Source organism: Ptiloglossa arizonensis, chromosome 3 (genome assembly GCF_051014685.1).
Source record: "Ptiloglossa arizonensis isolate GNS036 chromosome 3, iyPtiAriz1_principal, whole genome shotgun sequence".
Classification (NCBI taxonomy): domain Eukaryota; kingdom Metazoa; phylum Arthropoda; class Insecta; order Hymenoptera; family Colletidae; genus Ptiloglossa; species Ptiloglossa arizonensis.
In genome coordinates, this window is record NC_135050.1 from 16,499,719 (window position 1) to 16,517,128 (window position 17,410).

A 17,410-nucleotide genomic window follows, 5' to 3' on the forward strand; every position below is an offset into this window, starting at 1 on the left:
GTTTATTTAGTTTATAAGATACAAGTGACATTTCATAACAAGATAACAGACGTTTGCAGTAGTTGTAAAATTACCTACATTATGTAAGTCGCAATAATCTTGCTTTATTATCTATCTATGTATATATATAGTTTATAAGATACAAATGACGTTTCACAACAAAGTAACAGAAATCTACGGTAGTTATAAAATTACGTAAACGATGTAAATCGTAATGCTCTTACTTTATTATTCCTAAATACGCTCGCTTATGTAGTTTGTAAGATACAAATGACATTTCACTGAAATACAGCAGACGCCCACGCTGGTATAAAATTATGCGAATTACATAAGTCGTAATGGTCTTGCTGCGTTATACCTGCAGATGTTTGTTTACACAGTTTGCAACAAACAAACGACGTTTCGGAAGCAAACAACAAAAATCCACGGTAAAAACTTACGTAAACGATGTAAATCGTAATGCTCTTACTTTATTATCCCTAAATACGTTCGTTCGTACAGTTTACAACAAACAAACGACGTTTCGCAAGCAAAGAACAAAAATCCACGGTAAAAACTTACATAAACTATGTAAATCGTAATGCTCTTACTTTATTATCCCTAAATACGTTCGTTCGTACAGTTTACAATAAACAAACGACGTTTCGCAAGCAAAGAACAAAAATCCACGGTAAAAACTTACGTAAACTATGTAAATCGTAATGCTCTTACTTTATTAACCCTAAGTTCGTTTACACAGTTTATGAAATATAAATGACATTTCACCGAAATACAACTGACGCCCACGCTAGTATAAAATTACGCGAATTACATAAGTCGTAATGGTCTCGCTTCCGTTATTCCTACGTACGTTTGTTTACATAATTCGTAACGTAGAAACGACATTCCATGAAAAAAAAAATATATATATAACGAACGCCTACGACGGTTCACGAATTACGCGAGTTACGCGAGCGTGACGATCTTGGTCCGTTAAATAGCGATATTTAAAACGAGAAAAGGATCGAGTCGCGGTTTCACAGAGAAAAGTCTCTGTAAAAGTCTCTGTAAAAGTCTCTGTAAAAGTCTCTGTAAAAGTCTCTGTTCGAATACGGTTTTATGGCACGGCCCGATACGCACGAATGTGGGTGAACAAAGGAAACTGACTTGAATGAATCAGAAGAAGAGTCGAACGTCGCGTCATATCCGGATACGCAGCCGACACCTGCCTCCTTCTCGGTGATTAATTCGTAGCTAAGCCCACGTCTTCCTGCCCCCTTTTTCCTCTTCGTTTCCGTCTGGCCAACATCTGTCAGCGCGATTTTTCTTTTTTATCATTAAAGGCCGCGCGGCGGACGCTCGTATTCACGATTGAACGCGAGTATCTATTCTTATCGCTCTGCATTAACCTCTGTAAACTCGTGACACCGACCAACCGGCTTGCAGACACTATTCAGCGGCAAATATGTGCTCAGTTTTATAAGCCTTCAACGGGAACTTGAGCCCCGCGGCTTCTTACGAGATACACGAGTACTTTTCCGTCTTAAGTAAAGCAAAGTGCGCTATTTTTAATTTTTTTTCTTTCTTTTCTTTTCTTTTCCTTTTTTCTTCTTATTTTTTTTCGTCCCCTCCCCCGACCGGTTACGCAAGCGCTTCTCGCGATACGTGGAACGTTCTAATAAAAATCGTGCGCCTCGGTGTTCCAATTTTTAGAAGTCACGAGCCTCTTTTATCTGTTTCGCGTCACATCGTTGTGTACTTCTCGCAACGATAATTTCGTATACACCGTTCGCCGTTTCTTCAATGGAGAATCAATCCCCGATGGTCGTTGAGTTTCCCTTAAATGTTATTCGTTCCGAAACGTCGCGGTGAGATTGAAATTCGCGAAGGGAACTCGGCGATTATCGTACGAACGATCACGCGACAAATAAAAAATTTCGACGTTAATTGGATCTATTCCACGGGATCGTTTCAATCGATCGAAACCGAAGTATTCTTTTCTCATCGAGCGACGAAACATCCGATGGGCTCGTTGTGAAATATTTCGATCCGTAATTAAAATTCTAATTCTTTTCAACTACTTCCCTTATCTACTTCCCGAAGTTTCTTTCGTTCTTTTTTTTTTTAACGAAAGGTTAGATTCTTATTCGTCGATTACGAAATACTCGATTTTGTAATTCCAACATCTACGCAACGAATATCAGAGAATATCTCTCTTCTTATTGTTTCCTCGTTTCGTATCGAGCTCGATTCATAATACAAGTTCGAAGAAACGCGATCGACGAAAAGAAGAACGTTGCGCGATGTATTCTACATAAATACATCTTTCTTCTCTACTGGATACAATCGACCTCTGATTCGTACCGGAGAATACTCCATCGATTTCCACGTAAATCGATCCCCGCGTGTTTCCTTCTACCAGTATCCATCGTACGAACAAACGTGCAGGTTTCGTATCGAGGGGTGAAGTCATCGACAAGCGTCCGCGACAGATCGGATGAAAGTGGCCGGGAACAACCGAGTAACCTTCCACGTAGCGAAACAAACCGAACCAAGGCTAGAAGATGCACTATAGAGGAATCTCGGTAAGGGGATCTAGCTCCGCGGAGGATCGTGTCGAGTATCGTCGGGGGTTGCATGAATCGGCCGGTGGAGAAGAGGCTCGTGCGTGTATTCCGTCGAACACAGCATCGTTTCCGATCGAGGAGAGGGGTAAGGTTGGCCCGGTGACCCAGTTTATTCCCGGGGGTTGAATGAACGGCACTGAACGCGATGACGTCATTCTCGACCTCATTTCCGGTTCCCGGTACAGCCAGCTATCCCAGCTCCGTCCCGTTGACCCGAAATTTCTCGTGAATCGAAGGACGCTCGTTCATCCCGAGCCATTCTACCGTCTATGAATGAATTTTCCGCATGCACGTTACACGGTTGGGAAAAAAATATCCACCGTGCACGCTCGTTGAACCGATTCGTTGTTGTTCGCCGTTTATACGAGTAAATCGTCTACTCGCGATTTCGTGGCGATCGGTCGATACCACGGACTCGGGACGATGCGAAACGATACCGCATAATTGAAAAACGAAACGAAACCACGGTGATTGGTTCTCGCGCGAGGCATCGAGGTACTCGGTGATAATCGATTTTTTAATCCCGTTCGTACGTGGACGCATGCGCCGATGCCCGATTTAACGAAAACCGGTTCGCTCGAATCGGTCACGATTGCCACGCGATTATATACACGTAACACGTACGCACGTGGAATACAGGGTGTCCCGATCGTCACCGGTCGGTTTCAATTTCGTGTGATTTTTCAAACGTTGAACCGATCGGTACGAAACTTCCGGTACGTCGTTTAGATAGATGGGGAATTAATCGGGGAGAAGTACACGGTGAAAGCACGCGTGTAAATTATTGCGTAAAAATACCATTCTGGAAGTTTTTCGTAATCGAATTCTGATTCTGAAGTATTTTTCACTCGAAATCGGGTGACGGTCACGAGCAATGTTCGCGAAGAAAATTGTCGCATACGGGGCTCGGAAAATCCACGATAGGTTGAACAATTGCCAATGCGTCCAGAGTGTCACTGTTTCGTGCGGTTTTTCGATCGAAGGCGCGATTGGGACATTTTTCTTCGGAAATTACGATGTCGAAGCGGTTACCGTGAATGGGAAACGAGATCGCGACACGTTGACTGGTTGTTTCTGGTATCGATTGAAAGGTCTTGACTTGGCTGATATTTAATTTCAGCAAGACGGTGCTGCTTCGCACAGCGAACGAAACAACGACACTTTCGCGAACAAAATTCTCCGCGACTCGTAATTCCTCGAAGAGTGTGGTGTCGATCGGTCACCATGATCGCGATTTGACACTTTTGGTATTGTTTCTTCGGTGTCGCGTCAAAGGTATGGTTCGTCTCGACGATCCAGAGACGATTCCTGAACCGAAATACAACATCAAAAGCGTCATTGGTGAAATTGATCCGAGATCCTTGCGAAAACGTCGTGAAAAATTTTGGAAAAGATCAGGTGGTCTGTAAAAAAAGCCAAGGTGGACATTTGGAAGATATCAAGTGTCATTGTTAACTCCCAAGTTTGTACTTTAAGATAAAAAAAAAATATCAAGATTGCGTGAACCGTTTGAGTTTTATTCGAGAAGTAAATCGATCGGTGATAATTGGGACACCCTTTACTTTCCTACGGACCAAGTTCGTACGTTTCGCGTGTTAACTCGATAAGGTTGCACCGGGGATCCATCATTGAGTCGAGCGCGCGCGATTCGACTATTTCGAGGTCGATTTTCTCGCGAAGGAGGACACGTGGAAGAAACAATTTATTCCGCGTTTTCGATTCGTTTTTACGCTTGGAATCGCGTGTCCGTTGTTCAATTTGTACTCAAACGTGTAACAGTACCGTGTCAGGTGAGGATAGAAATCGTCGACTACGATTTAAACGTTTACCGCGAAATTTTTCGTAGAAACTTGCCACGAGTTTTACCCAATAGAGTAAACTCGTTTTCTAAATTATCGGGACGGAACACACCGATGAACATCGAAACACGGCTCCCGTACACCTGGAATCCGTTTATTGACGCGCGTAATTCTTGAAAATTTTTAATCGCGTAAATTTCATGTTCGCGTAACAGTAAGAAAAAATTTCGGTAATACGACACGATTGTTCAACTTGCGCGATAATCTCTTCTTTTTCATCGCGGATAAAAATATATTTATCGTACCGACTCGTAATTTGCACAAAATATGCAATCAGGTATCGATAGAGACGATTCAGTTTCACGCAAGGTTTGAGACCAACGATTGAAATATTTTTCTACTTAATTGTGTATTAATGGACACGTTACGGGGATACGTGATAATAAATTCGTTAACGTATTATATTTATGTAATGTATTCGTATAGTTCTTCAATAGGGACTGATAAATGTGTATACATATTGGTAAATATTAGTCGATTGCATTTATTTGTATCTTAACAGAAAGGAAAATATCGTTTGGAGTTTCCGCGTGGAAATGGAAAAGAGTCGATCGTACTCTTTGTTAATTGACACTCTCGACTTCTCCGAAGATACTTTCTTTTCGCGTCGTCATCTTCACTCGGCTTCTAAGGGTAAATTTCCAAGTGAAAAATGAATTTTCGAAGAAAAAGAACCGCACCGTTGGTACTTACCCATGCCGAAGGGTCTCACTTTCAAAGTGTTGCCTTCGATGGAAGGTGCGCTTTGTAACGCGATGCCCTTTGTCCTCGGGGATCACTTTCCAACGTAAAATTTACAACCCTCCTGGTGAAATTGAACGAAACCTTTCGCCGGCGAGGGCGACAAACTGAAATTCGCGAGGATAAGTACTATCTTACGGTCACAATTTTTCACGTTCGATGCGATAGAATTTGCAGTAACTTTGTCGTCTCTGTGTAAAGTTGGAACGTTACCAAATACGATGATAAACCGATCTAAGATCGTTCTTAAAGACGTGTTCGAAGTTCGAACGAAATATTAACAGTACAACAGTACAATATTAACAGTACAGTTACTCCCTAAACAAAGGTAGTTTTCAAAAATGAAAAAGATTCGATTTTAAATAAAAATTGTTACGATGATAAACCGACCTAAGATAGTTCTTAAAGACGTGTTCGAAGTTCGAACGAAATATTAATAGCACGAGTTATTTAGGTAATTTTCAAAAATGAAAAAGATTCGATTTTAAATAAAAATTGTTACGATAAACGTTACCAAATACGATGATAAACCGACCTAAGATAGTTCTTAAAAACGTGTTCGAAGTTCGAACGAAATATTAACAGTACAGTTACTACCTAAATAAAGGTAATTTTCAAAAATGAAAAAGATTCGATTTTAAATAAAAATTATTACGATAAACGTTACCAAATACGATGATAAACCGACCTAAGATCGTTCTTAAAGACGTGTTCGAAGTTCGAACGATATATTAAAAGTACGAGTTATTTAAGTAGTTTTAAGAATAAAAAAGATTCGATGTTAAATAAAAATTGTTACGATAAACGTTACCAAATACGATGATAAATCGATGTAAAATCGTTCTTAAAGACGTGTTCAAAGTTCGAACGAAACATCAAGCGTACGAGTCACTTAGTTTCGAATTAATGATTACTAGTTTGAAAGTGTAAAAAGATTCGGTTCTGAATAAAAATGAAACAATAAACGACTCGTTACCGCGACGTCCAAGGCTATCGATCGTAATTCATTTATCCAGTACGAGGAGTGACAACGAGAAACGATCACGGCCCTGATTTTGTAAGCCCATTGAAGGTGTTGGTGTCAGCCAGGCTTTTGAGGCTTCGGTTGTTAACGAAGTCGATTGTCCGGTGAAATTTACACCATGAATCGCGCGTATACCTGCCGGATGGGGGCTGGCTTTTCTTCCGCGGGTGGTTCGGGTGTCGTTTCAGGTACCGAGGTCCACAAATCACGAGCGTGCAAATCGTAGAAAAATATCCGCTTGGTACCGGCGAGCTCCTCCGCCGCGTTATTGTCGTTTCTCGGCGGGTGAGTTTCCCGAAACGGGACGTCTTCGTGAAATTTACAAGATCGTGGAACGAACCGTAAGAATTTCAAGAGTTGCAACCGATACGCGTGACAAAATACTCTCGTGCCTCTCTCGAGGAGCGTAACGTTTGTAATTTACACCGGCTTGTAATTTCATCTCGCGTCGAAAGTCCCATTGAAACAGCTCCGTTGTTCGTCGCGGGAAATGAAATTTCTTTCCAAGGAAATTTTCGTAACAACCGTATTGTAACAAATCGTATTGTAATTTATTTACGCGATAGAACCGTCACGGGACCGCGGCGTCTTTGAATACTTAAACAATCCATCGTCCCTCCCCGTCTCTGTTCTCGTAAACGTTTAAATCGTTCGAGTTTAATATCGGTACAGAGATCGTTCCATTATCCACTTGTACGTCTATTATTTCGGATACGATAGACTCTGCTTTACACCGATTCAGAAGGCCACTAACCGTTTAATCTCTCCCTGATAACCTGAAACGAGACCTATCCCGAGTCGAGCGATCTCGATTGTTCTTGGTAAAACAATTTCACCGATTGGTTACAAGATCGATGTAAATTTCCAATAATAATGATAAAAATACAATCCGCTCGTCCAGGAGCAGAAAATATTTTTCGCTTCCGTTGTATCTAGCTGGCCCTAATCTTCCTCGGTAATTTCATCCGTGAACCTTACAAGTTCCTTACATCGTTCGGTCTTCGTAGATAACGCTTCTATTGTATACTCTCTGTTCATTACACGTGTATACTTTCGAAGTCTTATCCGTACGTACTCGATGTAGCCCTCGAGATCCCACGATCGAAGTGTTTGTTTCAATGCGTTACCACTCGACTTCGATATCGATCGATATGTATTCTCAGCTGTATCGTGGCACCGATCGCGAACCAACGAAATATTTACATTGGATCGCGTAAACGAAACGATCGCGGCCCGTAATCGAACGTAACGGATCGTACGTACGAAATAATAAATTCGCGGGAATCCGTGCACCGACACGATAACAGTCAACATTGACACTGAGATTTTCGCTTGATTGTGTATCGTCTCCTCGTCTCTTGGCTCGTACGGTACGCGCGGCATTTGGCGATTAATGTTGGCACACGGCACCAACATATAAACACCACTGTCAGGGATATAAAATGTTAGAGAAGCCCGTAACGCTTTAGTAGAGCTGTTTGCCGCGACACGAGCCACGCGATGGAATTTTTGAGTTTCGACGTAACGAAGAAGACACTCGCGTTGAGGAGGGCCGAGGTCCCTGAACCCCAGCCGCACGAAGTTCGTATCAGAGTTGCCTACTCTGGAATCTGTGGGACCGATCTTCACATACTAGAAGTGCGTTGCCATAACGGTTTATATTTCTTCGTTAACCACGAACGCGATGTTCCGTGCAAACGTAACTCCCGGACACGTTCATATCGCGTTTAAATAATAAACGTCACCGTTCAGAAATCACCGTTCAGAAATCACAGTTCAGAAATCACAGTTCAGAAATCATCGTTCAAAAATCAACATTCAGAAATCAATTCCAGAAATCACCATTCAGAAATTATCGTTCAAAAATCACCGTTCAGAAATCATCGTTTAGAAATCACAGTTCAGAAATCACAGTTCAGAAATCATCGTTCAAAAATCAACATTCAGAAATCAATTCCAGAAATCACCATTCAGAAATTATCGTTCAAAAGTCACCGTTCAAAAATCACCGTTCAGAAATCATCGTTCAGAAATCACCGTTCAGAAATCAATTCCAGAAATTACCATTCAGAAATCATCGTTCAGAAATCATGGTTCAGAAATCACAGTTCAGAAATCACCGTTCAGAAATTACCATTCAGAAATCACCGTTCAGAAATCATCGTTCAGAAATCACCATTCAGAAATCACTTTCAGAATTCACCGTTCAGAATTCACCGTTCAGAAATCACTTTCAGAAATCACCGTTCAGAAATCACTTTCAGAAATCACTGTTCAGAAATCACCGTTTAGAAATCAACGATCATCGAAGTGTACGCGCCGATATTCCGTGGCTCGAAACGAATTGTACAATTCTCTTCACCCATGTGGCGTTCGTCTCGAAATCTCGGTGTACTCTGTGAACGAATTGTTCCGTCGCGCTGAAAATATTGGGAACAATTGTACGACGAGATATTTCTCGCGAAACGTGACTCCGATTTTAACGCGACGTCCGTGAAATGTTCGGGTACTTTGGCAAGTGCCGGAACGGGCTCGGTTTCGCGTAAATTTTTAAACGAAAACCTACATTCGCCACGTGAACAGTGTTTACAGTTTTCGCGAGCCCAAGATGGCTACAACACTGGAAGGTTAAAACCGTTTCTCGTCGCGCTCGGAGTCGTTGGAAGGTCGATTGAATATTTACACGAACGTCGTTCGCGTCGAGTTAAATTTCCCAAAGTATCGAGAGACGGAGTATTTTCTTTTTTCGAAAACGTTCCGTGATACCCGGTTAAAAATATCGAGATGGAATATTTCTTCTCTCGACGTTGTTCCGTAATGTTTCGTAAAACGTTGGTAACGTCGATCGTGTTAGAATAGTTTCCATCCTCGAATCGAATTTTTTTCGTAAATCCGACACGAATTTCGTAAGCTTTCTATTCTTTGATCCACGTTGAAACGATTATCGCGGGTCTGATGTTTCACTTTCCATTCGCTTTGCGTACTATTTGCTTCTATTTACGATTGTTCTATTTACGTATTTAAAATTCAAACTTAAAATGGAACGCAAACTCGATGTATATCCGTAAACGACTGGAATAATTCTCTTCTGTGAGCATTTCAGAAGCAAAGTTTTCCTTTTTTTCTTTTGTTATCTAACGTTACGTGACTTTAATTGCCGTACACCGATTACTTTCCCCGGTCGAGTCACGAGAATGTCGCGTAATTTCTTGACACGTAAAAGTATTTTAAAAAGCAGAGATTACGGTTGCACGATACATCGTTTTTGTTGATAAATATTCACCAAACACGACATCGACTGTACGCAACAGAAATTATCGATTACACGTTGTTGTGTACGTAATTGAATTAAATTTATCGGAATATTCCCATAAACGTGACGATAACTATTTCTTTGAAACGTTTAGTATACATCCTTCGGTGTAAACTCGTTAACGAAAGATCTTCCAATTGTGCTCGGTAAAATGTGCGTTTGCATTAAAAATGAAAAGAAAATGATCGATACTACTAAATTATACGATAAAAATGAATCACGTTTACGTTTCAATAGTATTCGTTGGTGTTCTCGTCGATGAATCTACTATGTTGCACAACGTGTAACGTAACATACCAAATACGTAAATGTAATTTTGGTAAAGCGTAGACCAGTTTCAAGTAATATTTGCATCCGTAAAATAATTCATCGGTCGACGTATAAAATTGTGGAGAACGAAAATTCCATAAGGGAAAGAATTGCAATTAGAATTTTACAAACGAAAAAAATGTAAGTGGAATTTTGCAAAGTATAGGCCTGTTTGAAGCGGAATATTTCCGTCTGAGACTAAAAATAATTCATCGATCGATCCATAAAAATCTAGAAAATAGACATTCCATAAAGAAAAGGAATTGTAAATAGAATGTTATAAATGAAAAACGTGTAGGTGTAATTTTGTAAGGCGTAGGCCCGTTCGAGGCAGAACGTTTGCGTCTGAAAAATAAAAATAATTCGTCGATCGATCGATGAAAATGTATGAAATAAAAATTCCACGACGAAAGGAACTCTCACACTCATCGATTTGTTTATCTTCCGTCTTGTGGTCGAAATTAGCTTCCGACTGTATGCACGAACCTCGTTGCAACATTGTAATTTTATTGTACAAGTTCCAACGAAAGTTTATTTACGTACTCCGATCTGTATTATTATCTTTTCCTTCGTATCAATCGCGAGGGGTATGTTGTTTCAGGGATCGTTGCAACAATGTAATTCTACTGTACAAAGTCCAACGATGATTTATTTATATAGCCGTGGTCTATATTACATTTTTTCCATTGCATTAATTGCGACGGGTTTGTTTCAGGGATCGTTTCCGTGCAAGAAGGAGGGTTTTTTGGTTCTTGGCCATGAATTTTCTGGCACGGTCGACGCCCTCGGCTCGGCTGTCATAAGCTTGAAAGTTGGCCAAAAAGTCGTCGTTGATCCCAATAGTGGTTGTAACACGTGCGACTACTGCCACAGCGGGAATTATCATTTTTGCAGCGCCGGTGGCATAAAGAACACAATAGGAATCCACAGGGATGGAGGATGGGCCACTCACGCGGTTGTTCCTGAAACGCAGGTCTGGGTTAATCAATTTCGACAATATTCCGTTCGTTTCGAATCGAAATCGTGGCTTCTGTTCCCGATCGTGCATCCCCGGAACAAATTTTCATTTTCAATCAATATCAATTGATAGAACACTTAAAAACATTAAACGTACATATATATATGTTTGTCTTCATCTATAATCGTATCGAGCAGTGAAACAGCCTCGTGGAATTCGTTGACCGAGTCTACGATAATTAATTAACTATTCGACGAACCGGAACACGTTTTAAACAATGTTATCCGTGTTACGCGCGTTATTGATTATTTTCTCCCTTCTCCTCCGGTATTCTTTCCCGTACGATCGCGAAAATCGTTAACGATTCAAACGATTAAGATTCTTGCATTCGTTATTCGTGTTCCCCGACAATAACTTTTATTAAAAGGTGTCCGAAGTTACGTACGAGATTAGAATACGTGTTATTAAATGAGATCGATCGATTAGAAACAACGAACGTGGGTCGTTACGAGCAATGATTACGATCACATTTTCACGAATTGTACAATTTCAGCGAAATAATCGGTTATGAAAATTTTCCATCGTGTCCCGTTCTCTCGCCTTTAATAGTTTTTCACCGTGCAGTAAACGGCTTTGTAAACTTCACGGAGTTCGTTTTAATCTCGTTAGGTCAAATTCTGTTTTATCGTAGGTCATCTGAATCTAGGAAAAAGGAGTTTAATTTTCGTCGACGGGAACGAATATAGAAAAATAATGAAGTTCGCGGTTTAGTTTTTAATCTTCCCATCGGGCGTTTCTTCTTATTTCTGTCGTTTTCAGGTTTACGTGTTACCCGAGGGCGTTCAGATGCATCAAGCTGCACTCACCGAGCCTCTATCGTGTTTGGCTCACGGATGGGACAAAATTAATCCTGTTAACGTCGGTCTTAATGTGCTCGTAATTGGCGCTGGGATAATTGGCCTCATGTGGGCCTGTCTATTGCACTTGCACGGACTCAGAAAAACCGTAACGATCAGCGAACCTCAAGAAAAACGAAAGAAGATGGTATCGAAACTCGGTAATGATAACACAAACACGATCAAGTTTTCTCGTAATCGTAGCCGAAATTTGTCAGATCGTAAATATTTATTGTCAAATTTAGACCACACGTGTCTTTCTACGAACATTTATATCACATTTATTATCAATCCTGCCCTTAAAAAGATTCTGCTTCGTGCTCTGTTGTCGGCCTCTTGATGCTCGGTCTCTTTGTCTTCAGTTGTTTCTTCATTGCCCAAATATTATCAATAATATCAACATTATTAACTTCTTAAATGATAGAAGATTACTTCTATCTTCAGATAACCGTTTCCCTCGTGATTGTTCGCATTATCATGTTTTTTCATATTTTTAAAAAGGCGTAAAATTTCATAATTTATCAAACCACGTTTTAACAGGGATTTGTATCGATCGAGATCCTGCAGTTTAGAGAAACATTCTTGTTGTATTCTCTGTACAGAAGTGTTACTTTGAATACAGAATATATTATTCGGCTGTTATAAATAATAAATTATCCTTTTAAAAGGACGCGTCATCTGCTAAAAGAATAGAAAAATACTGATGCTCGAGTAATATAATCACTACTTTTTTTTTCAGATCTTGATTACGAAGTACAGAGTCCAAATCAATTGAAAGAAGGATTCGATTTGGTCGTTGATTGCAGTGGTTCGGGTCCTGCTATGGAAGCAGCTGTACCTTTGTTGAGACGCGGTGGCCGTTTATGTGTCTTTGGTGTTACCAGTCCTGCAGCGAAATTGACCATCGAGCCATTCCAGGTAATTACTGACTCATAACTATGTCATCATTTTCCAGATAGTTGAGTCATTATTCCCTTAGCAGTAATTTACTATTAAAACGATATAAGAAATCTTGGCTAATTTTAAATATCAAATTGTTTCTCAACAGGTTTACATGAAGGAGTTAAATATTGTAGGTGTAAATATAAATCCTTTCACATTTCCAAAGGGATTGGCTTTATTGCACGCGATGGCCGATAGATATCTTAATTACGATAATCTAGGAATCAAGATATACCCTCTGTCCGAATATAACGAAGCTTTGGAAGCATTGAAACGGGGAGATATTAGTAAAGCAGTTTTCAAATTATAAAAATATCAAGTAATTGTTCAAATAAAAAAAGTTTGGAAAGTTTGTATAATAACAAGCTATCTTAATCATTTTATCCTAAATAGATCGCAGAAGTGTATATATTAAAAAAAAACAGAATTTTGACGCAATTCTTGTTTATTAAAATCCATATTAGTTTAAAAGTAAATGTCATACAAAATCTTACTTATTGAGATTCTATGTTTCTGCCCTTATAATATCGCGCGGTTGTCTGAAAGAGACGAAAGAAGATCCCTGTTATGAGTATGCAGTCTATTCGCATAATAACACACATATAAAATATCCTAGTGACAATTGTATAAATAATTTCGTCTACAATATACAACTGTTATCCTAGCTCTAAAACGAATTACATGCTTTGCATCACGATCAAGGTACTAACATGTATATTTTTTTCTTTCTCATTTGCCAAACTTTACATAACAAGGCAGCTATAGATATTCCTACTTTGAGTCTTTCTAATAGATCATTAACAAGTATTTAAATTGCATTGCTGCACTTTTGAGCTCCTACCAGAGCTATCTGGAAGGTTGTATTGATATATTCGCAACATTATTATCAATCACTTCCTTCGCGTCTATCAGTTGTACTGATATATGAAAGGACTATATAATATACACACATATATATAAATAGATACATATATATATGTATATATATTGAACTATTGGTACGCAGTAATATTACTTTTTTTTCACTATGCATCACTGTACTTTATCTGGAATGTTAGTTTGTACCTTGCCAACATCTCTTATATGGCTGGCCCCTAATAATTGTATATATTTTCTAGTAATAATTCAATTTTGGTTGTAAATAACTACAAAAATAATCATCTAAAAAGAGTTAAAAACAAGTCAGGCCCCTAAAGTTATTCATGATGTTTCTAATATCTATTAAGAATGATGAACCACAGTACTATCAGCAGCCACTTCGACAAGCTGCATTGACTTGCTGTTGCCCACCGCAGTCCAGGGTAATTAATATTTGGCGTAAAAATTTCTGCAAATCATATTATTTGGTAAATGAAACGAAGCAATTTCATTTAGTGAACGCTTAACAGGACGTTTGAACATATATGAAACAGAAACAAACATATTTGAAATAACATACCTCACAACAAGTGTAATAAATAAAACTAAGACTACCAAGGGTCCTGAAGAGACTGGTACTACTCCAGCTCCATAACGAGCTTGACCACAAGCTGGCGGACACACAGGGACAGTTGTTTCTGCGCAAAGAAACAAGGAAAAATCTAAAACATGCTAACTACTAGACTCAGCAAATAAATGCATTGAAAATAACATTGCGAAATGAAATTTTTTTATGAATACAAGAAAATAAAAAAACGAAATATAATATATACATATACATATAAAACCGAAACAAGCAATTATATGTAGACTACAAATACTCTTGATAGATTATCATGCCAAATCAATATATACATACACATTCACCTATTCTACAATGTTGTGTACCTAATATTACAAATGGGAGAATACAATTGATGTCATGTGTTTACATTCATTTATGATATATTTACATGTACTTAAGAATACGTACCAAACAATTCAACTTTTGTTTCAGCAGTTCCTAATTTATTAGAAGCTCTGCATACATATTCTCCATATTGTCGTTTTTCAATTGTAATCACTCTAATTGTTGTATCGGTATATTCATCGGCAGTTGCAAAATGTGATATGCTATAATGTTGATTATTAGACAATTGAACGTCATCCCTTAGCCACACAATAGCTGGTGGAGGATAAGCTTCTACGTGACATTCCAAGTCCATGTCGTATTGTAAAGCTTGACCAAGACGTGGTCTAGGGGTTGTGATCACAGGTGCAAATTCAACTTCGACATTAATATTACGTCTAGCTCCACGTCCTACACCATTTTCAGCAACACAATAATACGTTCCACGATCTTCTTTACAAATTGCAGGAATTTTCAATGTATTGCCACTACAATATTCTCATATTAAAAACAATTTGTATATATATTTTAACAAATCAAAAATGAATTACCTACAGATAAATCGATCCACCAGTTGGTAAAATAGCATTATTTTCTCTACGCCACGAAATTCCAGGTGAAGGAAATCCACCTGCATAACATTCAAGTTGCACAGGTTGTCCCTCGCTAACAACGACAGATCTGGTTGAATTATCGCTTATAATAGGCGGTCTGCGAACTTGTAGTTCAACATTTGCAGTTACATAATTATTTACAGATATTAAAACTTTACACTGATAAAATCCAGCATCAGTTTCTTGTATATCTTTTATCTAAAGTATAATATTAACACTTTCGTATATCAAATGCACAAGTAGACGATTAAATTATTATTCAATGTTACGTTACCTGTAATAAAAAGCTAGATGTTGCCTCATCGTATCTAAGTGCAAATCTGGTATCCCTTATAATTAAAGAGCTACCATGTGAAAGTGGCAGTTGGTCGTTTGCAATATTTTTATTAATTTTTGTCCATATAACTGGATAATCTTGCGCATATTGAACTGAGCAACTAAATTCTACAGTCCCTCCGATATCTTTAATTTGTTCAGGAGAAATATATGATATTGTCGGCGAGCGTTGAGCTTTAACTAAAAGACAAAATAACAAACTTTCTATGCACAATGTTCTTTTGCAATAATAATATTACAATATTTGTAACAGAAAAACACAGTATTTTGAGTCAATATTAAGTGTAATTCATCGTGTGACTTTACACTGGTATCACATCAAATTATTGAAATGTATAAAACGTCCAGTAAACAACAAATGCGTGACTGGATTATCTATATTGCACAACTTAAATTGGCGTCTGATAAAAATATAAACTTATAAAAACATTAAATTTGTATTACGTACAAAACAGTACGTGCAAATAAATCATTTTGTTCTTTACCTGTTTGTAAAAAGACGAGTAGCAAAATTGTATGAACAGTCTTCATTATGACACACCCAATGCTGTCCAACACGCCCGAATAATCTTCACCTTTTTTTGTCTCTAGTGTTATATCGACTTGTTTTACCGAAAATAATAGTAGTAAGTTTCACCTATCTAACGTTTAGGCCGAGATAATTGTTGCAAAATGCAACAAATTACGCTACCGGTAAATTCTGTACCGTTGTTGTCAAACAGCGCAAATGGACAGAAATCAAAGGGAAGTAATGCTCACAGGTGTCTGTTGACCGAAAATAAATATGGCGAATGACGCTACATCACTGATCAAGCATACTAAAATATAATGCATGTAATACAAATTAAGAAAATTTATCTACTTATTTTTTATTACCAATTCAATTATTCTATTTATTTTCTATATATTTTGAATGAAAGTTCCCATTAATTGAGAGAACTGGTAGTGCAAATGATTCGCTACGTAGTTTCAAATTTGTAATTTAATAAGTTGTACCGTATAAAAAGGAAAACTTCGTTAAATTATTTTCAAGATATTCCCATATAATTATACCTTTGTTCACAAAAATTTTACTACAATAGTTAATTAAGAGAACTCATACGAGTATTATATGAAAGATTACGTTTAAACACATTTTTCGCAGTAATAATAAATTAAAATTAACAACAATTTGATTTAAATGATTTAACGATACGATTCTGGTTTTAATAAATGTAAAACAAGTTCTTATTTACATATTCTTTAAATGTATTCTTATGTAAACTACATAACGTTTTAATTTAATATAATAAAAAAATTACAATTTTTTCCATTTATAATATTAATGAATATATAGTGACACTTATAAGCGTTACAAAGATATATCTAAAGGTAAATCGTCATCATTTGTAGCGAAATGTCGAAGCAGTATATGATTGCCAAACATTTTCCATCGATTATTTTTTTCTATTATTCTACGTGACTTTCAAGTAGGTTTCGTTACGAAGGTTAGGTTATTTAAGTTATGGGCAATGGCAGGAATCTAGTTCTGTACTATTTTAGGAGAAGCGGGTGTATGTACTTACCCACGTAACTAGTTCAAGATAAACTTACTGACATTAGTTTATGCGTAATGACACCTTGACAATGGAGAAATTGAAGCATCCTACAAATAGGAATATTCCTTCATCGATATATATCGTTACTCTATTATTTCCATTTATAGTGCTCATAATAACGAAATAAAAAAAACATTTAAAATTAAGACGATAATATTTTACTATTTTAATATGTAAATTTCTCTACGTAGATATACAATTAACTTGTCACCGCTATTGTCATTATTCGTACTATTGGTGATGTATAATATTACACGTATGTGTCTATACGTTGAACGTAACTGTATATCTTTTTTATTCCCAACCGTCGCGGATGTTACGTATATGTATGTTCAACATACTATATTAGTTTCATCGCTAAACGCGACAACTTATTCATCCCTCTGGTGGTATGTTAAGTTTGTGAA

General features: G+C 37.9%; 2 protein-coding genes and 1 pseudogene across 4 annotated transcripts; 1 reads left to right on the top strand and 2 right to left on the bottom strand.

Annotated features, from left to right (window-relative positions):
• Positions 1-1,254: 1,254 nt before the first annotated feature.
• On the bottom strand, positions 1,255-5,770 carry LOC143145034 (uncharacterized; annotated as a pseudogene). The gene is made up of 2 exons (XR_012991587.1): positions 5,159-5,770; positions 1,255-5,092 (listed from the first exon to the last, which is right to left on the bottom strand). The product of XR_012991587.1 is annotated as an uncharacterized LOC143145034 (transcript).
• A 1,918-nt stretch (positions 5,771-7,688) lies between these two features.
• Positions 7,689-13,081, top strand: LOC143145033 (sorbitol dehydrogenase). Its single transcript, XM_076308024.1, has 5 exons — positions 7,689-7,868; positions 10,568-10,825; positions 11,630-11,867; positions 12,446-12,624; positions 12,755-13,081. The coding sequence occupies exons 1-5, from the start codon at positions 7,731-7,733 to the stop codon at positions 12,956-12,958; spliced, it is 1,017 nt and encodes a 338-aa protein (XP_076164139.1). The 5' UTR covers positions 7,689-7,730; the 3' UTR covers positions 12,959-13,081.
• On the bottom strand, positions 13,050-17,174 carry Lac (septate junction protein lachesin). 2 transcript variants are annotated; one of them, XM_076308023.1, is made up of 7 exons: positions 16,971-17,160; positions 15,891-16,170; positions 15,344-15,585; positions 15,011-15,267; positions 14,540-14,943; positions 14,087-14,204; positions 13,052-13,975 (listed from the first exon to the last, which is right to left on the bottom strand). In XM_076308023.1, the coding sequence occupies exons 2-7, from the start codon at positions 15,934-15,936 to the stop codon at positions 13,954-13,956; spliced, it is 1,089 nt and encodes a 362-aa protein (XP_076164138.1). In that variant the 5' UTR covers positions 15,937-16,170; positions 16,971-17,160; the 3' UTR covers positions 13,052-13,953. The 2 variants fall into 2 exon arrangements, with proteins under 2 accessions (XP_076164137.1, XP_076164138.1); XM_076308022.1 differs by having other exon boundaries at positions 13,050-14,204; positions 16,971-17,174.
• Positions 17,175-17,410: the final 236 nt, after the last annotated feature.